The sequence below is a fragment of the Myodes glareolus genome, chromosome 2 (genome assembly GCF_982192425.1).
Source record: "Myodes glareolus chromosome 2, mMyoGla1.1, whole genome shotgun sequence".
Lineage (NCBI taxonomy): Eukaryota > Metazoa > Chordata > Mammalia > Rodentia > Cricetidae > Myodes > Myodes glareolus.
This window is the reverse complement of record NC_142027.1, coordinates 104,566,766-104,592,598: the sequence shown is the minus strand read 5'-3', so window position 1 is coordinate 104,592,598 and position 25,833 is coordinate 104,566,766. Positions and strand designations below refer to the sequence as shown.

General features: G+C 49.9%; 1 protein-coding gene across 1 annotated transcript in view; it reads left to right on the top strand.

Annotated features, from left to right (window-relative positions):
• The window catches only part of LOC125402249 (kinesin-like protein KIF19), a 52,010-nt gene extending 26,421 nt beyond the window's left edge, over positions 1-25,589 (top strand). The window contains exons 12-20 of the mRNA XM_087903338.1: positions 371-545; positions 3,988-4,258; positions 7,793-7,914; positions 12,972-13,099; positions 15,255-15,363; positions 15,494-15,826; positions 17,167-17,317; positions 19,371-19,478; positions 21,535-25,589. Of these exons, the coding sequence (XP_087759464.1) occupies positions 371-545; positions 3,988-4,258; positions 7,793-7,914; positions 12,972-13,099; positions 15,255-15,363; positions 15,494-15,826; positions 17,167-17,317; positions 19,371-19,478; positions 21,535-21,635 (1,498 nt within the window). The 3' untranslated portion in view covers positions 21,636-25,589. The remainder of the gene's footprint in view (positions 1-370; positions 546-3,987; positions 4,259-7,792; positions 7,915-12,971; positions 13,100-15,254; positions 15,364-15,493; positions 15,827-17,166; positions 17,318-19,370; positions 19,479-21,534) is intronic.
• Positions 25,590-25,833: the final 244 nt, after the last annotated feature.

The window sequence follows — 25,833 nt, the reverse complement described above, 5'->3', positions numbered from 1 at the left end:
CAGTGTCTTGCCCTTTCTGGCCAGGTATCTGCTTGCCAGGCTTCCTTGGTCTTCCTTTTCTGCCCTGTTTCCATGGATCCTGTTTAGGCTCAATGTGTTACCCTTGCTACCAGAGCCCAGACACGTTCCTAGTGTCCCTGGTCACACAGTTGTCTCCTGAGGACAGCATGTTTCCATAGGAGGTGGCTGTGGCTGGCTCTGTGGGGTCAGGGGTCATATGTGGGGCTGGAGTGGATGCATATGTGGAGAAGATCATGAGTGGGACCTGATTTCTCGCCATCGTTTTCCCACGCCTGTGAGGAGGCTAGCAGGCCTGGAAAGCTCTCCGCTCAGGCACGATTGATTCCTGATTCCTGTGTCCTGGCTGCAGCTGGGAGCGAGAGAAGACCCACCCCCACGCAAACACGGACAAGAGTGAGAAGGACGAGGAGCCAGGGGATGCTGACGGAGAGGAGGTCGAGGCTTCAGAGCCCCCGGAGGTGGCTCTGGCCAGAGAGGAGGTGAACCTGCTCCTGGCTGAGCAGCAGAAAACCGCAGCCCTCAAGGTGAGAGAGAGGGATGCTCAGCCGGGCAATGGTGCTTATTGTCTGAGCCTGGCAACCTGTTGAGAGTACCTGCCCATCCCATGAAACACAGCAGCTCTGTGGTCACAGCCACCTGAGTCAGCCTCAGTGACTTGGTCTAGGGCTGGGACATAGCTCAGTTGGCAGAGGTTTGCTTAGGAAGCACAAGGGCCAGGTTTCTGTCCCCAGCAACAGATGTGGTGCTAGAGAGGAGTGAAAAAAAAGATAGGGAGGCAGAGGCAGGCAGATTTCTGAGTTCAAGGCCAGCTACAGAGTGAGTTCCAGGACAGCCAGGATTACACAGAGAAACATGTCTCAAAAAAATAGAAAAAAATTAAAAATGAGCTTCTTTTATGAGCTGTTTAATAGCTGGCTAGTGAGTAAACTCGGGTTAGGAAAATTACAGAACTCTTGCTTGAGGAAGCTTTGTGGGAAGGCTAGTGATGCTAGGAACTGGGCGGCTCATTAGCTAAATGCTGGTGGTGTTCTCAGAAAGTAGGAAAAGTGTCCAGTGATGTCAAGTTGTTAAAGGCAGGCATTGTTTAATTCTCTTACCAGCTATGAAACCAAAGCAAAGGGCCCTTCATGTTGTTATTCCTGCCCACTTCAGTCTAGGCTTCTGCCTCCTCACTTCAGATTAATGATTAGATTTCCTACAGCTTTTATAATAAGAAAGATAGCTTGGCAGTTGTGGCATACATCTTTAATCCCAGCAGACTCAGGAGGCAGAGGCAGGCAGATCTCTGTGAGTTCCAGGCAAGCCTGGTCTACAGAATGAGTTCCAGGACCGCTAGGGCTGTTACACAGAGAAACTCTGTTTTGAAAAATAACAACAACGAAAGGAAGATAGATGCCTGTTGTCTAAGCCAGTGATATACTCAGCTAGATGACATGAACATCAAGGGCAAATTCAGATATCAACAAATGATGGAGCCTGCAGAGGTGAGCCTGTCGGTCAGGAGCCTGCAGTGGTGAGCCTGTCGGTCAGGAGCCTGCAGAGGTGAGCCTGTCGGTCAGGAGCCTGCAGTGGTGAGCCTGTCGGTCAGGAGCCTGCAGTGGTGAGCCTGTCGGTCAGGAGCCTGCAGAGGTGAGCCTGTCGGTCAGGAGCCTGCAGAGGCGAGCCTGTCAGTCAGGAACCTGCAGAAGCGAGCCTGTCAGTCAGGAACCTGCAGAGGCGAGCCTGGAGCCTGCAGTGGTGAGCCTGTCAGTCAGGAACCTGCAGAGGCGAGCCTGTCAGTCAGGAACCTGCAGAGGCGAGCCTGTCAGTCAGGAACCTGCAGAAGCGAGCCTGTCAGTCAGGAACCTGCAGAGGCCAGCCTGTCATTCAATAAATGACCAATTAAAAAGCAAGGTTTTAAGTATCTAGCTGGAGGTCAGGCCCTGGGGCTTCAAGGAAAACTAGTGAGTCCTGTGCCCCAAGTTCAGAGCTGAGGGAAGAGACACAGATGTGACTTGTGGTCAGCGCAGCAACGGTCACTGGAACAGGTATGAGTGGGCAGAGGAGGGGCTGTTTCTCAGCTAAGAAGTTGAGGGGAACTCAGGAGGCTGTATGGAGCAGAATGGAAGAGGGCTTCAGAGGAGTCGGGATGGAGTTGGGAGGAAGGGAGTGAAATCAATCCCTGATCAGAAGGAAGGTGGTAGAACATATCTTTCCCTGTTGTTATCTGCCCATCCCTTGGGGACCAAGACTCTGGGCATGCTAGGCAGCCCGAGCCCCACGTGACTCTCTAGGGCCTTGTGGGGTTAGTTGAGTGGTGTGATCGTTTCTTTGCTGAGTCACCTGAGCAGGCCCCAGAGTGAAGGGATACAATCGCTGGGAAGGTGTTTCCTAGGCGTGATCAGCAGCATCTCCATCAGATGTACACACACACACCCTTGTGATGAACATACAGAACATACAAACACATATAGAAACGGCCATATACCCACAGCTATGTACAGAGAGCTGGAGCCGTGCCTGGTGGGTGTGCAGAACCGAGCTACAGGCTGTAGGTGGGTTTCAAGGGCTCCTAGCTCATTTTTATACAGGGTGAACAGTTCAGGGGGCCTACAGTAGACAAGCTGGGCTCTCCCTGTGTCCCCTCACATGCTGATTGAGAGAATCAGGACATAGAATGTCACCCACAGCTTTGTGAAAATCCTGGAGACATGTCACAGTGTGAGGTGGGTGGCTCTGCTTTCTGGTATTGAAAAGGCAGTCAGTTCCCAGGAGAGGGGTCTGCCATTCCACACCACACATGGCCCCATGCAGAAGTGCTGGGGTAGTTCAGGAGATAAGAGAAGTGAGTAGACAAGGTGGCCAAGAGACCTCTGTGGTTTCTGCAGGAAGGAGCAGATGGGGTGGGTAGAGAGATAGGAAGTAACAGTCGACCCCAAACCGGAGCAGCAGTAACGGCCCGTGACTCGTTCAAGGGCTGGGACTGTGGCTTGGGTAGTAAGTGGCACTCTTATCTGGTCTGCACAGAGCCCCAGGTTCCATTGCCAGCACTGACCATACTAGACTGTTGGTAGGGCACACCTGCAATCCCAGCACTCTGGAAGTAGGAGAATCAGGAGTTCAAGGTCATCTTCAGCTAGTAGTGAGTTTGAGGCTAGCCTGGGCTATGTAACGCTGGCAAAAAAGAGGCAGGGGGAAGAGGAGACTCATCGAAGCTCTACTTGAGGATTGAAATGAGTTTATTAGGGGTTCCTCAGGGGTGCCTACTAGAATGGCCGCATTTTCTGTAAAGTTGCCAACACCCTGCCTACCAAGTTCCCATTTTTTCTTTAGAAAGTATTTATTTTTATTTGTATTTATGTATCTATATGTGTGTGAAGGGATATGCATGTGGGGGCAGGTGCCTGAGGTGACCAGAAGAGGGCATCGGATCCCCTAGAACTAGAGTTTCAGTCGCCCGGTCTGGGTGATGGGGGCAGAACTCACAGCCTCTGTAAGAGCAGTATGTGCTCTTAACTGCTGAACCATCTCACCAGCCCCAGATCTCCTGTATTATGTGACTCTGAGAGTAAAGAATTCCTTGGGGGAAGAAAAGGACCCAGTCCTTCCTGGCGGGGAAGGCATGGTGGCAGGAGCAGGAGACGGCTGCTTACACGGCGTCCACAGTCAGGAAGCAGAGAGATGGATGCTGGTGCTCAACTCGCTGTCTCCTTAAGCAACCCAGGACCCCAGTCCAGGGAATGGTGGGTCCCCTGTTTTAGGTGGGTTTCCCACCTCAAATGCCTTAGTCAACAGAGTCTCTCATTGGCACGGCCAGAGGCTACCTCGTGTACACCGTTGTCTACTTGTGTCTTCTAAGTCCTGTCAAATGGACCTCGTCAGTTTTCACCCTCACGGTGGCTCATCGTTAGGACTGATGGCCACGCGTCTCATGAGGTTGACTACCTGGCACTGGTGCTTGCCCCAAGCTGCCCTTGCCTCCCCCAGGCTGGACTAGAGCAGCGCCTGGCCCACGCCAAGCAGAAGGCCTCTCAGATGGAGAAGCTGCTCCCCAGGCAGGTGACCAGTGAGGATCAGCGGGAGGTGCTGCAGCTGCTGTGCAGGGCCCACGAGCTGGAGGTGGAGAACACAGAGCTGCAGGCCGACAACTTGTGCCGCAAGAACCTGCTGTGCCAGAAGGACTTCGTGATCCAGCGCTACCACCAGCACCGGATGCTGTGTGAGCAGGTCATCCAGGGGCAGCGGCAGCTGATGCAGGGTGAGGCCAGATCGGACCAACTGATACTGCGTTCTAGAAAGAGAAACCGAGGGCTGGGGAAATGGCTCAGTTTGTTATGCAAGTTTGAGGCCCAGAACTCATTGAAAAGGCGATTGTGGTGGCTCATGCATATAATCCCATCCATAGCCAGATGGGAAGTGGGGACAGGTGAATCTCTGGAGCTGGCTGGTAGCTAGGCTAGCCTTCCAGGCTAATGGGAGTTCCAGGGTAATGGGAGACCTTGTCCTAGACAAAAGGTGGATGGTGTCTGAAGAATGACACTTGGGGTTGCCCCCTGACCTCTATTTACATGCAGGCATGTGCGCGCACGCGCGCGCACACACACACTCACACACACACACACACACACACGAGATGAAAGGGATTGGGAACATAGCTTATTGGTAGCTAAAGCCCTGAGTTCCATTCCTAGCACCACAGAAAAACTAAAAACCCTTTGTCTGAAAACATAGCCCCCCAAGAGTGTAGCACAGACACTAGCCTGTCACCATCCTGCGTACTGTGACTGGCCCCCTGTGCCTACTCCATCCCTCCCACCCTTCCCCTCCCTCTTCTTTTCCTCTCTCTTTTTCCCCTCTACCTCTTCTTTCCTCTTCCCTTCCTTCCCAGAGTTACATTGTTTATTTAACTTGTGCTGTCTTCCAACTTATAACCCTCCTGCTTCAGATACCCTAGTGTTTTTTTTTAATTTGTTTATTTATTTTGAGTCTCACCATGTAGCCCTGGCAGGCACTTGCTGTGTAGACCAGATTGGTTTTAAAGTCACAGAAAACTCTGTGTTCTCTTTCTCCTAAGTGCTAGGATTAAAGGTGTGCCACCATGCCCAAACTTGTCTTCACTTCTTAAAAATATTTGATTTGTTTTGCATTGTATGTGTGAATGCATGTGTTTGTATGTGTGCACATGTACATAGGGTGCATGTGTGGAGATCAGAGGCCAACATCTATGTCTTCTTGTACTACATACCACCTTGTTTCTTGAGACGGGGTCTCATTCTGAACCTGGAACTCACTGTGTAGATGGACTTAGCTGACCAGCCAGCCCCAGGGATCTTCCTGTCTCTGTCTGCCCATCGCTGGAGTTAAAGTCACATACTGCTATGCCATACCCTTTCGTGTGGGCACTAGGGACCCAACTCAGGTCCTCATGCTTGTGCAGAAAGTACTTTCCTCACACAGTCGTCTTTTTAAAAAAATATTTATTTATTATGTATACAATATTCTGTCTGTGTGTATACCTGCAGGCCAGAAGAGGGCACCAGACCCCATTATGAGATGGTTGTGAGCCACCATGTGGTTGCTGGGAATTGAACTCAGGACCTTTGGAAGAACAGGCAATGCTCTTAACCTCTGAGCCATCTCTTCAGCCCCCACACAGTCGTCTTTCCAGCCCTTCCTTTCTCTCTAAGACTGGATCTCATTGTGTAACTCAGGCTGTTTGCTAATATACAATCCTCCTGCCTCTGTTTGGGATATTTCTTGTGAATTCAATCATGTGATCTTTGGTGTCTAATTTCTTTCACTTAGCATACCGTTTCTTAGACTCATTCATGTAGCAGATACCATACAATGCCATTCCTCTTTGTAGCTGAGTCAATCCCACCACATGAACAGCCCGTGTCTAAGAGTCTAAGAGCTTACCTGTTCACGTTGTCCCCGTCTATGTGAACAACACTTTGGAGAGCATTCACATTCAACTTTCTTCTCTTCTTCTTCTTTTCTTCTTCTTCTTCTTCTTCTTCTTCTTCTTCTTCTTCTTCTTCTTCTTCTTCTTCTTCTTCTTCTTCTTCTTCTTCTTCTTCTCCTTCTCCTCCTCCTCCTCCTCCTCCTCCTCCTCCTCCTCCTCCTTCTCCTTCTCCTTCTCCTTCTCCTTCTCCTTCTCCTCCTCCCCCTCCTGCTCCTCCTCCTCCTCCTCCTCCTCCTCCTTTTTCTTCTATAGAAACAGGGTTTCTCGGTGTAGCCCTGGCTGCTTTGGAACTCACTCTGTAGACTAGGCTGTCCTTGAACTCAAAGTTCTGCCTGCCTCTGCCTCCTGAGTGCTGGAATTAAAGGCGTGTGCCATCATTGCCCAGCCATCTTCAGTTTTATGCAATATGCCTCTTTTCAGTTCTTTTGGGTGTGTGTACTAGGAATTGACCTTTAACTTTCAATTAAAAATTTGTTTATATTTTGGAGCCATTATCAGTCCTTTCTCGCCCCCCTCTTTCCTTCCCTTTCCTGTTTTGGTGATGCTGGAGATGGAACCAAGGGCATCACCTGTGCCAGGCAAGCACTCTACTACTGAGCTACATGTCGAGCTCAATACTGCTATTTTATGATTGAAAGGAACCTGTCAGCACAATAGAAAAGATTTGTTTGTTTGTTTTCAAGATAGGGTTTCTGTGTATAACACTGGCTGACCTTGAATTCACTTTGTGGACCAGGCTAGCCTCAAACTTAGAGATCTGCCTGTCTCTCATTCCCAAGTGCTGGAATTAAAGGTGTGCACCACCACCGCCTGGCCAGAAAAAGACTTTTAAACTTCAGTTGGGGTGTAGCTCAATGAGAGAGTGTTTGCTTGGCATGTTTGACACACAGGACTTACCAAGTGTAATGGTGTACATTGTAATTTAAAAAACAGCATGTGAGAGAAAGACGTGAGAGACAGAACTCATGTGGAGGGTTTTTATTAGGGGAAAGAGAAGGTAAAAGGAGGAAGGGGAGCGGGGAGACGAACCTCTGGGGACAGGAGCAGCAGAAGAGAAGAGACAGACAGAGAGAGGGGGAGAAACAGAGAGACAGGCAGAGAAGGAGAGAGGGAGAGAGAGAGAGAGAGAGAGAGAGAGAGAGAGAGAGAGAGAGAGAGACATGGGTGGCTGCAGCTGAGGAGATATCCTGTCAGGAGCCCAAGGGCAGGCCAGTACAGATGCCTAAATACTAAAATGTATGCTTTTAATCCATCACTCAGGAGGCAGAGGTCTATAGATCTCTGTGAGTTCAAGGTCACCCTGGTCTACATAGTTCTGAGCCAAACAGATCTGCACAGTGAGACCCAGACCACATCCCCAAAAGACCCTGAACTCTGTTTTCATTATCACACACACAAAATTCATCATAAAAAAATTAAAGTAGAGCTGGGGATGCCGCCCAGTCGGTGGAGTGCTTGCCTAGCTTTCGTGAGACTCTGGGTTCCGTTCCCAGCACTATATAAGCCAAGGAGGGTGGTTCACACCTGTAATCCCAGCACTTGGCAGGTACTGGCTGGAAGATCAGGGGTTCAAGGTTATCCACAGCTACACAGTGAGTTCAAAGCCAGCCTGGACAACATGAATCCCTGTCTCAGAAAAAGTACGCTAACATGGATGGAAATATAAAAGACAGTATACTGGAGAAGAAAGACTCTGTCTAGGAAGTTCCTTTCCTTCAAACATTCCAGGAAGGGTGTTGCCCTTTTTGGCACACAGTGGTGGTTTTCACCTGGCCTGAGGTGGCGTGTTGTACTACATTCTCATGGCTGCTTTCTTTGCTCCCTCAGACAGTGGCATTTCAGCCCCGGAACCTCTGGAGCAGCAATACCAACTGTACCTCCGGGAACTGGGCGAGGGCACCTTGGACCGCCTGCTGCTGCAGCTCTCAGTGATGTCCAGCTCGATCCAAGTGAGCCTCACTTCCCCTACCTCTGCCCAAAGCCATGATCAACGACATCCTTCGCCCTAGGCCAGCCTGTGCTGGGCTGTGCTGGGCACCAAGGACATGGGGAGAGAGACTAAAGAGACATTGATGGACCAAGTGCCCAGAGTCAGTTTCAGGGGGAGCATGTGCTGAACCACAGGCTGCATAGTCAGACAGGGACCAGGACCAGAGGATGAGCTGCAGAGATGACTCAGTCAGATGCACTTACTGTGCAAGCATGGGACCCAAGGCCCTGGACACAGTAAAAAAAAAAAAAAAAGAGTCTGTTACCCCAGTGCCGGCGCGGCAGAAATAGGTGGATCCCTGGGCTAATTCTTGCTGAATTGGTTCGGTGAGAGACCCTTTCTAAAAAAAAAAAGAAAGAAAGAAAGAAAAAAGAAGGGTGATTGAGAAAAACACCCAAAGTCTACCTCTGCCCTCTACATCATGCTCTGTTCTCCCACACGTGCATGAACATATGAACATGTATGTACACATACAAATGCATAGTGCACACATGTACACACATACAAAGTAGCCAGGGGAGTTCAGCAGGATTAAATACCACAGCCTGTCCACTGAGCTAGTAGAGCAGGGGCTCCTGGAGATGTGGGTGGGTCTGAGTGCTGTTCCCTTGGGTCGGGCCTCCACTGCTCTCTCCCTGATCATGCCTCTAGCTCTTGGCTATTCCTGAAGAGTCTGAGGTGAGTCAAAACTGGTGGGAGGGAGTCCTGAGCATTGCCTAACTGTCTCAGTGACTCTGGGATGCATCTTCTGGGGAACTCAGAGAAATATTTGAATTTTCCACTCTTCCTCTGGGTTCCTGCAGGCTCCTGTAGGGAAGAATAGTTTCAAGTTCTCTCTCTCTTGGTTTTTTGAGACTGAGTTTCTCTGTGTAGTCTTGACTGTCCTGGGACTCACTCTGTAGACCAGGCTGGCCTTGAACTCAGAGATCTGCCTACTTCTACCTCCCCAGTGCTAGGATTAAAGGCGTGCACCAACACCACCTGCCTTGGTTGTTTTTTTTTTTTTTCTTTTTAAAGAGTGTTTTGGGGAAAAGCTATTTAGAAAGGGTCTAGTTACATAACACAGGCTGATCTGAAACTTGCAATCCTCCTGCCTCAGCTTCCCAAGTACTAGGCTTGCAGGTGTGAGTCACTATACCTGGCTCTAATGTTTAGCTGTTCTGGATCCATGTCATATTAGAGTTCTCACCAACCCCCTAGGCAGTCTGCAATTCTTCATTATCAAGTCCCTCTCCAGAGAGGGTCTGTTTGTTGACATCAGTGGACCTGTATCAACTTATCGTTGTCCCCTCGTGACATAGTTTATGTTCCAGTTCACTCCTTATTTTTAATTCTGTGGGTTTGCACCAACAGGTAAAACAAATATTGACCACTGTAGGACCACACCAGGCAGAATACCTGCCGAAACATCTCATGTTCTGCTGGTTTTCCGTCCCTCTCCACTGGTTCCCAATAACCAGGGATCATTTGTTGTTCTTGTTGCTTTGTGATGCTGGGGATGGAACCCAAGCCCTTATGAATGCTAGGCTCTACCACTGAGCCATGCTCCTAACCTCTCACTGGGGGATTCTAGGCAGGTGCTCTACCACTGAGCCACACCCCAGCCCCTCACTGAGGGATTCTAGGCAGGGGCTCTACCACTGAGCCACACCCCAGCCCCTCACTGAGGGATTCTAGGCAGGGGCTCTACCACTGAGCCACACCCCAGCCCCTCACTGGGGGATTCTAGGCAGGGGCTCTACCACTGAGCCACACCCCAGCCCCTCACTGGGGGATTCTAGGCAGAGACTCTACTACTGAACCATGCCTCCACTTAAATACTCCACTGGGGTATTTAGGCAGGCACTTTGTCATGAACCTAATCTCTAGTGGTTTTTGCTGTTATTTAGATTTATAGTGTGTGTGTGTGTGTGTGTGTGTGTGTGTGTGTGTGTGTGTATGTGCCCGGACATTGTAGTTACAGGGATCTTGTGAACTGCCAGACATGGGTCCTGGGAACAAGACTTGGTCCTCTGTAAGAGCAGCAAGTGCTTTTATCCCATGAACTAACTCTCCAGCTGCACTGCCCCCCACCTCTCAGTCCACATTTGATTTTGTGCCTTTGTCTTTTCCCAGTCTGCAGTTCAGCCTGGGATCTGTGTTTTCTTTAGCCATTGTGTCTCCTTCATCTCCTCAGTCTGGAAGAGTCCTTAACTTCTCTGCCCCCCATGCCTGACACTTGACGGTGCTACTGGGCTGCTCTGCAGGATGGCCCTTACTTGGGGCTACTGGACTGTTCCCTAGGATGTCCCTTACTTGGGGCTGGCCTGGCATCTCATGATCAGCTTGATGAGTTGAGTGTAAGGGTCACACATGGACAGAGAACACCAAGCCCAAGGGACAGAGTGTGTCTTATTAACCTTGATTTCTGGGTCAAAATGGTGCTTGATGCTCTTTCTCCATGAGTGTGAGAGTGTGAGTGAGTGAGTGTGTGTGTGTGTGTGTGTGTGTGTGTTGTAAGAGACAGAGAAACTCGGAACGCTGAGGATGCCACTAGAGGCCACTGACCTGCCCTCAGTCCTACTTGTAGCTCTTTTTCTGTGAGTGTGTGTGTGTGTGTGAGTGAGAGAGACAGAGACAGAGACTCGATGCTAAGGATGCCACTCAGAGTCTTGAGGGTGGCTCTGCCACTGACCCACCCCCAACCCTGCCGCTCTTCTGAAAGGACTGTTTCTGGCACAGAGACCACAAGTGCCTTTGGTTTTTCTGAAACTCTTTGCTCAGCACACTGGGCTCTGGGCTGGTTCTCAGCATGCGGGAGCCGCTCACAGCACAGGGCATCCCCTCACTCACACCTGGGCATCTCTAGCGTCAACTTCTTCAAGCAGATGCCCAGGGTGCAGGAGCAGCCTTTGGAGTTCTCGCCAGGGTGGCTAAGTGGACCAGTGGGAGGAGACCATTTGGCATATTTACCGCAGTGAGCCTCTTTAGCCCTGCTCTCTCTGGTGTCATCCACATGTTGGCCTCTGCTGGTGACAGATGTGCCAAAGATTTCTCAGTGTCTGGAGGATGCCGGGACTCCGTATCTCCTGGACCGCTCAAGGCTCATGGACAAGCCTTGTTAAGCCATCAGCTGCACCTGCAGAGTTCTTCCTTTGTGTGTGTGTGTGTGTGTGTGTGTGTGTAATGTATGTGTGCTTATTTTTTTCTGCACATGTGTGCAAGTGCATTAGGGGTGTGAATGCCCGAGGACAGCTTCATGGATGTGACCCCTGTGCTCCAGGCATCTCCTGTTTCTGCCTCCTGAGTGCTGGGATGATAGATGGAGTGTCATGTTCACCTTTCATTCATGTGGGTGCTGGCAATCCAAACGCAGGTCCTCAGGCTTGCATGGCAAAAGCTTTATCCACCGAGCCATCGCCCCATTCCCTTTGCTGCCTGGCATTTATTTTTTACATGGGTTCTGGGATTCACTTGGGGCCTTGTGCTTTCATGGCAAGCACTTTAATGACTAAGCTATACCCCAGTCCCCCTTTTCTTTTCTTTCTCTTTCTTTTATCTCCTTCACTCCTCCACCTCTCTCTGCTTCTGTTATGGCTTCGTCTTTGCTGCTGTGCTAAAATGCTCGGATACAAGCACCTGTACGGGAGGAAGGATTTGCTGGTCCTGTTCCAGGTGTGGTCTCTCACTGTCAAGGCAGAAACTTGAACTAGCCACATCTGCAGTCAAGAGCAGAGCGGGAATGCATACATGCTTGTGTTGTTCCTTTTCACACTCCAGGACACAGGGAATGGTGTTGCCCACTTGAGGCTAGATCTTCCCACATCAATTAGTGTAGTCAAGACTTTCCCCACAGGCATGCCTACCGGTCCCCCACCATGTAGATGTAGACAGGCTCTCGTTGATGCATTCTTTCCATGGGATTCTAAATTGTGTCTGGTTGACAAATCAAAGCATCCATTTCCCTTCATTTTTTTCCCTCCTTTTTTTTTTTTGGCATGGGAAACTGTGCATAAAATTTATCATTGTTTTTGGGAGGGAACGGGACTAGCTGGATTTGTGTGTCAACTTGACACAAACATGGAGTCATCAGAGGAAGAAGCCTCAGCTGAGGAAATGCTTCAATGAGATCCAGCTGTAAGACGTTTTCTCATTTAGTGACCAGTGGAAGGCCCAGCCCTTGGTGGGTGGTGCCATCTCTGGGCTGCTGAAAGAAGGTGGGCTGAGAAAGCCATGGGAAGCAAGGCAGTAAGCAGCAGCCCTCCATGGCCTCTGCATCACTCCTGCCTCCAGGATCCTGCCCTGTCTGAGTTCCTGTCCTGACTTCCTTCAGTGATGAACAGCGGTGCTGAAGTGTAAGCCACATAAACCCTGTCCTCCCCGACTTGCTTTTTGGTTCTGGTGTTTCATTGCAACAACAGAAATCCTAACTAAGACAGGAGGAATACTAAGGGGTGAACTCAGGACCTTGCATATTCTAGGCAAGTGTTCTACGCTATTTCATTCGTACTACACTATTTTGTTTATTTTGGTCTATTTGAGACAAGGTCTTACTAATAGCCCTGGCTGTCTTGGGACTCACTTTGTAGACCAGAATTGCCTTGAATTCACAGAGATCTCCCTGGCTCTGCCTTCTGAGTGCTGGAATTAAAGGTGCATGCCACCATATCTTCCATGGTACTGAACAAATCCACATCATTGTGAAGCCATTTCCATCTTCTAGAATCTTCTCTTCTTCCCAAATAAAAATTCTTCACTTAATGAATAATAATTCTCTCTCCTCCCAGTCCCTAGGACCCTGTCATACTGTGGTCTGCAGAGTGACTGTCCTAGGAAGCTTCTGAGAATGAAGATGGTGCTTCCGCTGTCCCATGATAGATACAGGTTAAGGAGCCCTGGCTGGTAGGCTCTGGCTCATGACTTCCTTGGAGCCCTGGTGGAGGAAGTACACCAGCTTTCTCATGGCCCGTCAGAGACCTTCGGCTTGGTGACGCTGTCTCCTTTGTCCCTGATGTTCTGACTCTTCTCTGCTTCCAGGATGGCTCCATTATGAACGTATCACCCCCACCGCCTGAGGAGACCAGTGGAGAGCCTCCAGGTGACAGGCAGGACCTCCCATGGGGTGCCACATTTGAGCTGCCTCAGATGCTCCTAGAGAGAGACAGGTGGGCACGGAGCGTGGGCAGGAGTGAAGCTAACAACAGGTCCTGTGTGGGGCTGAGGCCGTGGTTCTTGGGCTCACCTCCAAGCCCACGTTCTCTCCTCCAGCGCCTGTCTCATAGCCTCTTCTTGAGCCTGTCTTCAACAAAGGAGGAGCTGAGGAGATAACTTAGAGGGGAAAGGGTTTACTTTGCAAGCACAGCGAACAGAGTTCAATCCCTAGAACCTACATAAAATAACTGGGCAGGATGGCACATGTAAAATACCATCTCTGTGTTGAGGAGGTGGAGACAGGCGACCGCCTTAGCATTCACTAGCCCAGCCAGCCTCACCTGCTTGGAGAGTTCCAGGCTCCATTTTCAAAGCAAGATGAACAGAGTCTGGAGAATGATAGTTGATATGTCCTCTGTCCTTCGTATGAACACACATGCATATATACTTCCTCCTCATGCATCCGCACAGACATGTGCCCATGCACACATATAACACACACTTAAAGAAGAGTAGACTCGGGAGGAGGGGCGTAAATGGAAACTTTTTATAATTTAATAAAATTACAAAAAAAAATTAAAAACAAAACAAAAAAAAACCAAAAAAAAAAACAAAAAAAAAAAAAAAAGAAGAGTAGACTCATTACAAGAGGTACCGGCTGCATAGGACAGTGGTGAGTTGAGGCATTTGACAAGTGTGAGGCTGGAAGTGGCCTTTCCGATTCCTGGGTGTTTCTGTCCCGAGTGTGTTCAGTGCCACTTAGCCGATGAAAACTCACACCAGTAAGTTCAACACCCATGGACTCTATTTGTAAGTTTAAGAGTTCACATCTGGGCTGGGCAGTGGGGGCGCATGCCTTTAACCCTAGCATGTGGGAGGCAGAGGCAGGAGGATCTCTATGAGTTCAAGGCCAACCCGGTCTACAAAGTGAGTTGCAGGACAGATAGGACTGTTACACAGAGAAACCCTATCTCGAAAAAAAAAAAAAAAGTTCACATCTGAGCAATTGACAAGATTAACTTGTCACTGCAGCTGCCTTAACAAAGTACCATGAATTGTGAGACGTGAATTGTCTCATAGTATGGAAGCCGGCCAGCTTAGCCTCCCAGAGGTGTGACAGAACCTGGTAGGGGCCTCTTCCTGGCTGGAAGATGGCTGACTTCTTGCTGTGTCCTTACCTACTAAGGTAGGACAGAGAGGGAGGGAGACAGAACACAAAGGTGACTTCAATATCTTTTTGTTTACCTTTTTTTCCTGTCCTGAGATAGGGTCTCATGCAGCCTAGGCAGGCCTTAAGCTCACTATGTGGCCAAGGATGATCTTGAACTTATAGTCCTCTTGCCTCTGCTTCCCCAGAGCTAGGATTCGAGGCATATCCAGTTTGTGCAGACGGAGCCCAGGGCTTTGTGCATGCAAGGCAAGCGCTGTACTATGTGAGACAGCCCTAGCCTTTCCTCCCCGGCCCCATGCAGGAACTATGGACTGAATCTAGCCAGGCCCTAGTGTTTGCCTGGAGAGCTCCAGGCAGGTGCTCTACCACTGATCCATGATCCTAGTCCCTCACTGGGGGATTCTAGGCAGGGGCTCTACCACTGATCCATGATCCTAGTCCCTCACTGGGGGATTCTAGGCAGGGGTTCTTACCGAGCCCGTTGGAGGGTACACGTCATGATGGTGGAGAAGACATGACTTCTGCAGCTAAGAAGCAGAGAGAGGATGCTGGTGCTCAGTTCACTTTTTCCTTTTTATCTAGTCCAGGACCCCAGCCTGTGGGATGGAGCCACAAGATTTAGGGTGGGACTTCCTACCTCAGTTCACCCGATCTACATAACCCTTCACAGATGTGCCTAGAGATTCATTTACATGATGAGTCTCTATCCGGATTAACTTGACAAACCCAGACTGATGTGACTGTGTATTTCCGCCTTCTATAGAGGGCAGTGCATGATCCACTGCAAACCTGTGCTACCTCTTGGCTACCCACATTAGGTGGCCAGCATGTATGAGCCAGCCTGGTCATAGCCACAGCAACACAGCTGAGGCCAGCATCTGGCCCAGTTCATGGACTATAGTGCTCTGGGTTGGACCAGCAGCAGAGGCTGGATCCTAGCTGCCCAGGCTGTGACAAAGGACCCAGGGCCTCCAGAGTGTCTCCTGTTTCATCCACAGTGATGGGAACAGGTCCTCAAAAAGCACTCCATTGTGGAGGCTTGGGAAGCAAGACTCTCTTCTCCCTCCACCAGCCCTCCGCATCCTGCTGACGCCTCCCATGCTTGAGGTTGGTATGCAGGGTGCTGGCTAGAGGGAGGCCCCCTCCCAGCTAGACTGCATGGGAAGGGACTGCTTCTGGGATCCCATGATATTACTTTCTATAGTGACTGTAGGTGACCTGTGCTTTTCTTCCTCAGAAGCCGAATACTCTAGGTGTAAAGAGCCTGGTCTCTAGACTGCCGCCCACAGCTGGTTTGGAACTGAGACTGCCACAGCCATCAGGAGAGATGAACAGCCCCCCTCTGAGTGTCCAGGCCCTCAAGGAGATGGCCCTGGGCACCAAGAGCATCGCCCTCATAGCAGCCAGCCGTCGCTGCAAAGTGTATGACAAAGAGGGCAGCTGCTTAGACTCCAGGGACCCCAGCCCTGCAGACTGGAGGTGGCCCCATGCCAGCCCCAGCAGGGACCGCTCTTTGGAGAGGAAGGCAGGGAGGAAAAGGTCACCCTCATTCACCTGGAGCCTGCAACAAGTACGTAGATGTCTGTCTGGTTGCTGGGGTAAAGCTGGGGCAGGAGAAGAAGAGGGCAGAGAGAGCAGACGGGTACTCACACTGTGACACATGTATGGGATCCCGGCACTTGAGGTAGCAGAAAAGTATGCTGCCTTGACACCAGCAGTTCACAGTGTCTGAGCCCATGGCATGACCCAAACTCACAGTGTCCACTTAACGTTTTGTTCAGTTAAAGCCCTAGAAATGCAGCTCCGTGACCTGAGAGCTTCCATGTGCCAATCCCAGTATTAAATATCCTTCTCCCTCCCTCCCTCCCTCCCTCCCTCCCTCCCTCCCTCCCTCCCTCCCTCCCTCCCTCCCTCCCTTCCTTCCTTCCTTCCTTCCTTCCTTCCTTCCTTCCATGGTACTAGGGATAGAACCTAGGACATTGCACACATTAAACAAGAACTTTACTTCTGAACCACACCCAGCCCCTCACTGGGGGATTCTAAGCAGGGGCTCTACCACTGAGCCACACCCCAGCCCCTCATTGAGGGAATTCTAGGCAGATGCTCTACCACTGAGCCACACCCCATCCCCTCACTGGGGGATTCTAGGCAGGTGCTGACCACGGACTTATGGCATCAGTTGGTTCTTGTAGTTTAATTTAAGGAAAGGGTCATCAGTTGGCTTGAGAACAAGTCTGCTAAGTGGCATGAGAGAATCAGTTCCTTGGGTCCACCACTATCATCTGCTTCTGTGCTCCCAGTGTTTGGTATAGACTAGTGACCGAGGGTCTGGCCAACCTACATCCTGCCTTTGGACACCAAAGCCCAAACCTCTGCTAGACACAGGCAGGGTATTCCCTGAGTTGAGATTGATACGAAGACTGGGCATTGTGATGCAGGCTTCTAACACCAGCATTTAGAAGACTGGCTAGAGAATTCAGAGCTGGAGGCCAGCCTGGGCAGCATATTAGGACCCTTAGTCCAAAGCACTAAAATAAAGAAAGAAAAGAAAAAAAAGCAAACAATCAGCTGATTTGTTCAATATAAAAGAAGGGAAGTAGCAGAAACCAGGGGGAGAGAGAAAGGAGAGAAGAAGCAAGCTTCCCACTTGGAAGGCAGGAGGGTTCTCGTACTTGGGGACTGTCTGACTGTCCCACCCAGGCCTTGACCAGACTGGATGACGCCTACCCATTCACGTGTCACTCACCCCCATAAAGAGAGGGAAGGAGTCAGACTCATCCATCCTTTGCTCATTTCCTTGGGGCTGGTTCTGCTACTTTGGCACCCAGTAGGTGTTTACCGAAAATGACCTCAGCATCCTCTGTGCTTCCCTGTACCTTCCTTCTATGTATGTACCTTTCCAAACTGCAGACAACGGAGAAACATCAGCCCTCTACGGAACCTCCATCTGAGAGCCGGCTGTCCCCTGCACACCTCCAGCCACCAAAGCCGCCAGGGAAGAGCTTTTTCCCTGCTGTCCCTGTGGCCTCCAAGATGAAACCCAGTCTCAGTTTTCACACAGGTATGGGTGTAGTTGGGTTTTGTTTGTTGGTTTGTTTGTTTTTGCTTAGTTTTATTTTGTTTTTACTCTTTGGGGGCCCACCAACCAGCTCCTAAATAAATATAGAGATTTATTCTTACTTATGAATGCCCAGCGTTAACTTGGCCTGTTTCTAGTCAGTTTTTTTTTTTTTAAACTTAAATTATCCCGTTTCTCTTTAACTACATTTTGACTCTAGGCTTTTTACTTTTCTTTATTCTTTCTCCCTCCCTCCCTCCCCCTCCCTTCCTTCTTTCTTTCTTTCTTTCTTTCTTTCTTTCCTTCCTTTCTTATTCTGTAGTTGGCTGCGTGGCTGGGTGCTGGCCCCTGGCGTCCCCCTCTTCTTTTCTCGCCCCTTGTTCTTCTCACCCCACCCCCAGCCCATGTTTCTCCTCCTTTTTATTCCCACTGCCTGGCAGCCCCACCCATTTCTCTCTTCTGCCTAGCCATTGGCCGTTGGGCTCTTTAGGAGTACAAACAGGTGTTTTAGACAAAGTAACACAGCTTTACAGAGTTAAATAAATGCAACTTAAAAAAATGCAACACATGGTTGCATCATTAAACTAATATTCCACAACATATGGAGCCAAAGAAAGAAAAATAAGGTTTTCTGTTTCTCAAGCCATACAAGACAAAGACAGGGAGCAGTGTGGGCTATCTGTCCCCTGCCGGCCGTGCTGTTTGGTGTGAGTTTTGGCTTTTGTTTTTCTTAGTTTGATTAAATTGACTGTTGGGTGCATGTGCCAGTGACCTGGAAAGTTAGGTCCATCTGTTCAGGTCTGGATGCAGAGTTTACTTCTGTGTAGATATAAACAGTTGGGATGGATTTGAACTGGTTGAGTATTTGCCTAACAAGCCTGGAGCCCCAGGTTCCATTCCCAAAACCATGGATGGGTGTGATGGTGCATGACTGTATCCCAGCACTTAGGAAGTGGAGGCAGGAGATTTGGAAACTCAAGGTCATCCTTGGCTACGTAGTGAATTTTAGGCTAGCCTGGGCTATGTGAGACCCTGACTCAAAAAAGACAAAGAAATTTTTTAAAAAAATTTATTTTGAGAAAAGTTTTGCTATGTAGCTCAGTCTGGTCTTGAGATTGTCATCCTCCTTCCCAAGGACTGGGATTGCAGGCATCACTGTTCTATTTATAGATGTGGATTTCTATGATCACAGAGACAATTAGTCCATAAAATGCTTCAAAGCTTTGCGCAGCCACCGAAAAGCCCAGCCCTGCAGTGCACCTCTGCAGCCCCAGTCCCTGGGGCAGAGACACAAAGCTCCTATCCAAAGCAGTGAGCTTCAGGTTCAGTGAGAGACCCTGTCTCAAAAAACCAAAGTAGGAGGCTGTGCAGGGTCATGCCTGCCTTTAATTCCAGGCACAGGTCAGCAAATCCTTGTGAGTTCAGAGCCCAGCTTTGACTGCATAATGAGTTTCAGGCCAGCCAGGGCTACACAGTGAGGCCAAGTCTGGACAAACAACAGACAAAGTGATAAAGGAAAGACATCCAATATTGACCTCTGATCTCCATACCCACACAACCCCCCCCCCGCCACACACACCACACACACATACACACACACACACAACAAAACACAACAGCACCAGGTGGTCCTTCAAGAGTTATATTCTACGCATCTGATCCCAACACTCAGGAGGCCTACACAGCCTGGGCTGCACACTGAGACCTTGTCTCCACAGCAAGTGATGGCTGGTGAGGTGATGTATGCCTGGACTGCCAACTCTTCAAGACTGACTCAGACGGATTGAGAATGTGAAGCCAACCCAGACCATTTAGGAAAATACATCCCCAAATCTACCATTTTCTTCCTTTTCTTTCCCCTCCTCTTTGTTCTCTTCTTCACTCCCTGCTGCTCTTCCTCCCCTTCCCTGTTCCCCCTCCCCCACCCCATCTTTCATTCTCTGTGGAGCTGAGGTTCTGAAGGAGAGACTCACCTCTTTCCCACTCCTTAGTCTGGCCTCTAGTCTTGTAGGGCATCCCTCCAGATAACATTTCCCATTGCTGGTGTCTCCTTCAGATGAAAACATGCTTCATGTGCCGGAGGTCAGTTTCACCTTCCCCAGCGCCATGTGGCAGAACAACGCAGCCCCAAGCCGGCCTCCCCTCCTGCCACGTGACATTCGAGGTCAGTGACTGTACCTCCAAACCTGTGCCCCCATCTCTACCCTACTGATATCTTGGATATTCGTGTCCCATGCTATATAGCCTTCTGCTCTCCGGGCCTCCGCTGCTTGTGAACTATTTGGAGGACAGCAATGCTCTCAGAAGACAGAGGGTTGGGGGTGACCTGGGCAGTGAGTGGACAGCCTGGACTGGAAGTTGACCCCTCTGTCTCCCTGGCTCAGCCATTTCTGCTGACTGGGAGGAGAGAGTGGGGACCAGGTGGCTTTCCAAGCAAAAGTTTCCTGGCATCCCTGATGGAGCACTTTGCTCCCCTCTCAAACATTTCCCTTAACTTTGAATGAGATGTCTAGTCCAGAGTGAATGGCTGGAAGCTGAGGGTCAAGGGTCGAGGTGGGCAGGAGAGGGCCGGATGCAGCTGGGAGGAGGAGGGTTGATGACCTTCAGTGTTGTAGGGGAAGACCTAGTTGGGAGTGGGATACTATTAGAACAGGAACCCTGCTCAGTGGAGTCAATGGGTGGAAATGAGCAGGGCAAGGGTCAGGATGAGGAGAATTGACGGGGGAGCATCTCTGTCCTGGGGAGGTGACATCAGGGGACTGGAGCCAGGGATTAAGTGTCTGGGCACCCAGGTGATTCCCTTCCCACCCACTGCATATGGAGCCTCCAGGTTCTTTTAAAAAGTATTCTCACTGGGGCTGAGGGCATAGTTAACTCTGTGCATGCTTGCTGTGCAAGTGTGAGGACCAGAGAGAGATCACTGACATCCATACAATAAAGCCCATTGAGGTGGTGTGTGTTTGTAATCCTAGATCTGAGGAGACAGAGATGGGGGGATCCCTGAGGGTCAGTAGCCTGCCTGGGGCCCAAGGAACAGCATCTGGGAGCGTACTCTCATCTCTATGATGATGTTTATTGCCATGTAAACACATCACACACACACCTACACACACACACATTATTTCATTCTATAACTTCAACCGCAATTTATGATCTAGGATAGCACCTTCCCCAGCCATGTATATAGTCACAGTGTAGTCCACGCTGCCTGGAAGTCACAATCCTCCTCCCTCATGAGTGTTAGGGTGAAAATCCTGCACCATTTAACCCCTGCACCATTGCTCACTCTGGCTTATTCCTCCAAAGCAGAGGCTGTTGTGGATTGCTTAACTAAGATCCCAGCTAAGGCCCTTCCTGGACAGGAAGCCCCCACTCTGCAGGACAGTGGTCAGTCTAGACATCAGTCCTGAGGGTCACAGCCTCGTCCCTATGACTCTAACTTGTCCTGTGCATTACTGAACCCCAGCCACGAGGATGGCCACATCAGTGTCCACGTTCATGTCATCCTCATCTCAGATGGAGAAGCCCGAGCTACCCCAATCCAATCCAGGGGGGCGGCAAGCATCCTCTGGTATCCTTCCTACCATCTTGTCAACACTTGAACCACCTGACAGCCAAGCCATTGGATGAAGTCAAACATCCCTGGGCTGTTGGACTACCAGAATTTTGAGGGATGGGAGCCAAGTGGGAGGTCCTTCCTGCTGTCTGACCTCACTTTCTGCTGCTGCATCTTACCCTCCCCCATGCTGCTGTTTGCACTAAAGAGTAAAGGGCTCTGGAGGAAGGGCTCTCCCAGGTGCCGATTGGTCAGCCAAGCATTCTCAATGACAGCCTGTCGGATACTGTATCTCTGAGTGTGAGGGACAGGGAAGGGTCCACACAGGCCCCCATCCTTGTTGCATTTGGCCAGAGCTGCTAGGTATGTTTTCAAACAGAGTCCAGAGTGACCAGGGAGCAGGTACGCCACTTCAGCCTGAAGGGTGAGGAGGAAAAGCCTTGGAGGTCACACATGATAGCTGAAAAAGGACTCTGGTATCGATGAAGTCAGCTGCCTGTCCCAAATATGTGGTGTGTGTGTGCGCGCACGCGCATATGTGTAGGGGGAGTCCAGGCCTGTGAGCTGCGCGTGGTCATGATGGGGCTAAAGACCCAATGTCTAGTGAGTGTTGGATTCTCTTTCATTGGTCTGACCACAAACTAAAGTCTCCCATCCATCGCAGGGTCTACAGACAGCAGAGGTCGGCGTCACAGCCCACTGCCCCCCAATAATCCCCCCAAGCCCCAGGGTGGCAGCGCCAAGAGGCCAAGGCGTCCCAAGTAGATGGCAGCAGATGTCCAGGGGACCCCAACACTGGACCAGAGATGGAGATGGTGCAGGACACAGGGATCACCTCCCATGGCAAAGAACCTGTCCAAGACCCCACACTGACTTTGGGCCTTTCTTGGATCATTCTGACCGCTCAGGTTGCCCCTGGGACTGCTCCATATCCCTGGATTCCGATGACTGACAGCCCATGGCTCACACTCAAGCTGCAAGGGTCTCTATGGGATGGGAGAATGGGTCCCCATCACCACTGGCCTCTGAGCAGTGTACAGGTGGTTCTGGGGGTGCCAGTACCGGGAAGACAGGATGGCTTTTCTCCTACTACCTGGTTCTACCCTCAAGCTCACACAAGCTTCCCACAATTCAGCTGCACTGACGAGGGAGTTGATGATGGGAGGAGGCAAGAGGAAACAGCTAGGGCTAGTGAGACATGTGCACTGTGCTTTTACTGGGGACCTGCATGGGGAAGACCTAAGGAGTTTGGGTCTATTGATAAATTATGTATTTATTTGAGACAGGTTCTTACGTAGCTCAGGCTGGCCTTGAACTTGCAATGTAGCTGAGGATGACCCTGAATCTTGATCCTCCTGCCTTCCTCTCAACTTTTGAGACTGTAGCTATGGGCCACCACCCCAGGTTTATATGGTGTTGGAGATGGAGCCCAGGACCCTGTGTGTGCTAGGCAAGTGCTCTACCAATTGCCACATTCCCAAGGCCTTCTCTCTTTAAAAAATAAAAAATAAAGAGCTGGGTGGTGGTGCACACCTTTAATTCCTGCACTCAGGAGGCAGAGGCAGGCGGATCTCTGTGAGTTCGAGGCCAGCCTGATCTACAGAGCTAGTTCCCGGTCAGTCAGGGCTGTCACACAGAGAACCCTGTCTCAAAAACCAACAAAACAAAACACCACAAAACAAAAAAACCCAACAACAACAATAACAACAAACTAGGGGAAAAAAGAAGAAACAAAATTTAGTTCCATGTTTGGCAAGACGTTTTCATTGCCTTGTCTGGTTTTTGTGTTTGATTTTTGAGATGTGGGTATGGGGGTGGGTGGTAGAGAGCTAGGGAGTGGTAGGGTTGGGATGATCAAGCTGTCAGGCCAGGAGAACAAAGCAGTAAGTAGCTTTCCTCTGTGGTTCCTGCCTCTGCCTCTGCCTCTGCTCCTGTTTGAGTTCCTGCCCCCGCTTCCCTCAATGATGCACTGGCAGCTGTAAGCGGAAATAAAGTCTCTCCTCCACAAGCTGCTTTTGACAGGTGTTTATCACAGCAACAGACAGCAGACGAGGAGACTGTCCTTTCTGTCTTGTGCTGGGAACTTTCAGGACCAAGACAGAGGGGACAAGGGCTAGGTGGACTGTGTGTGACTTTTACCTCCTTAGTGTTGAGAGGTAGAGTTGGGCGGCAGCTTCACTGACTAGGAAGTAGGTTTTAGACATGCATGTACCTGGCCTAGAAATGTTAAACAGATGCCACAGCTGGATTCTGGGATTGTCCCTCCCTCCCTACTGTGACACCTGATTCCAGGAAAGATGACTTAGAGCTTCCTTGAAGCCATTGCCCATTAGGACTTTCCAAACTGCTGGGGGTGGGGCTCTCTATCTGGGGGCTTTGCTGGGACTTCTGTGAGCCCTGTTGATCCCACCTCAACTATGGTGAGGTGACTGGGGTGTACCAGTTGGGATCTCAAGCCCCTCAGACTCAGGTCCAGCGGGTCCCAAGTCTCACACTAAGAACCTTTAGAAGCAGTGTAAGGTGACTTGTAAGACTACAGTAGCAGGCAAACTCTTTGTGTGTGTGTGTTTGTTTTGTTTTTTTAAGACAGTGTTTTCTGTGCAGCCCTGGCTGTCCTGAAACTCACTCTGTAGACCAGACTGGCCTCAAACCCTGAGATCCACATGTGTAGGCAAACTTTTTGATTGTGAAGATTTTTCATAATGTTTATTATGAAATATGTCGCTAGCCCATTGGAGGCTGGAGCTCATCAGTCATGGCTGCACTCAAAAAGAAAGGTGGGTGGAAAGATGGCTCAGTGGGTAAAGCACTTGCCGGACAATTGTGAGGACCTGAGTTCAGACCCTCAGCGTGTGTAGAAACTGGTAGCATGAGATAATGCATGTCTGTGATCTCAGTGCTCCAAGCGGGGGACTAAAAGATGGAGACAAAATTTCTGGATATGTGTAGGCCAGTTGGCTGGCATAGGATGGGAACAAAGTGGAAGGCAAGGACTGACACGGAGGGTGTCCTCTGACCGCCACACACGCTGATGCCAGGAGGTGGGGGCGCATGCCTTTAATCCCAGCACTTGGGAGGCAGAGGCAGACGGATCTCTGAGTTTGAGGCCAGCGGTCTACAGAGGGAGTTCCAGGACAGCCAGGCTACACAGAGAAACCCTGTCTCAAAAAGTCAATAAATAATAAAAGAAGAAAGGTGTGGGGATGTTGGTTCAGAGGTAGAGTGCCTGCCTGAGGCTTGGGGTCCGTCCCCAAACATCTCCAAATAATAATAATGGTAATGAGAAATAACAGTAGTTAATAGAGGAGAAAGAGGACCAGTGGAGGAAGGACGGGAGGGAGGGAGGCAGCGGCCTGTAGAGCCCTCTGGATAAGAGAGACATGACGTCTGTTTGGCCAATGGGCTGTTCATTGAAGAGCGAGCTCTTGATTTGGGGGTGTGCAAGGAGATGAATCCATGGGTTAAGAGGCATACTGGTGGCAGACGGCTAAGGACTTCTCTGGCTCGAATATTCCTGAGGACAAGCCACTACACCAGGAAGTTGAAGACTCACCCTAGACTGGCCTGTGCTTTTGTGGCTCTTGCACAGATGCGTGTCTGAGTCCATCAGCTCCCAGAACAAAACTTGACAACTGCAGCTTCTCTTAGTTCTGGAGGCTGCGGAGTACAGGTGAGGGCCGAGGTGCAGATGGTGTCTGGCGAGGCCTGTGTCTGGGTTGCAGGTTCTTGAGGACCTTTTGCGGTGGGAGGAGGGTGTGAGAGTTTGGTTTGTGAGGGCACAAATGCCCCATTCACAACAGCTCCACCCTCATGGCCTCATCACCTCCCAAAGCAGTGAATTATTTCTCTTTCCCTGTCCTCTCCAGCATTTGCTGTCAGTTCTTTTTTCTTTTTTCTTTTTTTAAGATTTTAGTTTTTAGGGGCTGGAGAGATGGCTCAGTGGTTAAGAGCACTGCCTCCTTTTCCAAAGGTCCTGAGTTCAATTCCCAGAAACCACATGGTGGCTCACAACCATCTGTAACTCCAGTCCTAGGAGATCCAGTGCCCTCTTCTGGCCTCCAAGGGCACTGCATACACATGGTGCACAGGCATACATGCAGTCAAAACACCCACACACAACAATTTTAAAAATACAATAAAAGTTCCAAAAATAATACATGTATGTTTTGCCTGTGTACCATGTGAGTGTCTTGTGCCCACAGAGGCCAGGTGAAGATTTCATATCCCTTGGAACTGGAGTGAAGGATGGGTGTAAGCTGTAATGTGGGTTCTGGGAAGCAAGCCTGGGTCTTCTGTAAGAGCAGCCAGTGCTCTTAACCACTGAGCCATCTTTCTAGATCCATATTACCAGTTTTTTCTTCTTCCTCTTCTTCTATTTGAGACAGAGTTTCTCTGTGTAGCTCTGACTGTCCTGGAACTCACTCAATAGACCAGGCTAGCCTCGAACTCACAGAGATTGCCTACTGAATGCTAGGATTAAAGGTGTGTGTCACCTGCCTGGCCTCAGTTCAAATTTCTTAAAGAGAGCCATTCTGGCAAGGGTGAGGTGGTATCTCAGAGTAATGTTAATGCTAAACGCTGAACCCTTTTGGAAATAGTTATTAATCATTCATATTTTTCTTTTGAATGCTGCCTCTCTTTTTTGTTTTTGTGTTTTGCTTTTTGTTCTGTTCGCTCTGGCTGTCCTGGAACCAGCTCTTGTAGACCATGCTGGTCTCGAACTCACAGAGATTCACCTGCTTCTGACTCCCGAGGGCTAGAATTAAAGGCATGCACCACCAACTGCCCAGCCTCATTAGCCTATTTCTTAATAGTCAGTTGTATTTCATTAAGTATTTACTGTCTGTGGGTTTTTGTAACTTCTAGAGATCAGTACCCTGGCTGAGGAGCAGCTCCAGATCTTCCATTCTGTGGGTATCCGTGGGTCCTGCTGTTTCTTTAACTGTGAAGAAACCTTAATTTC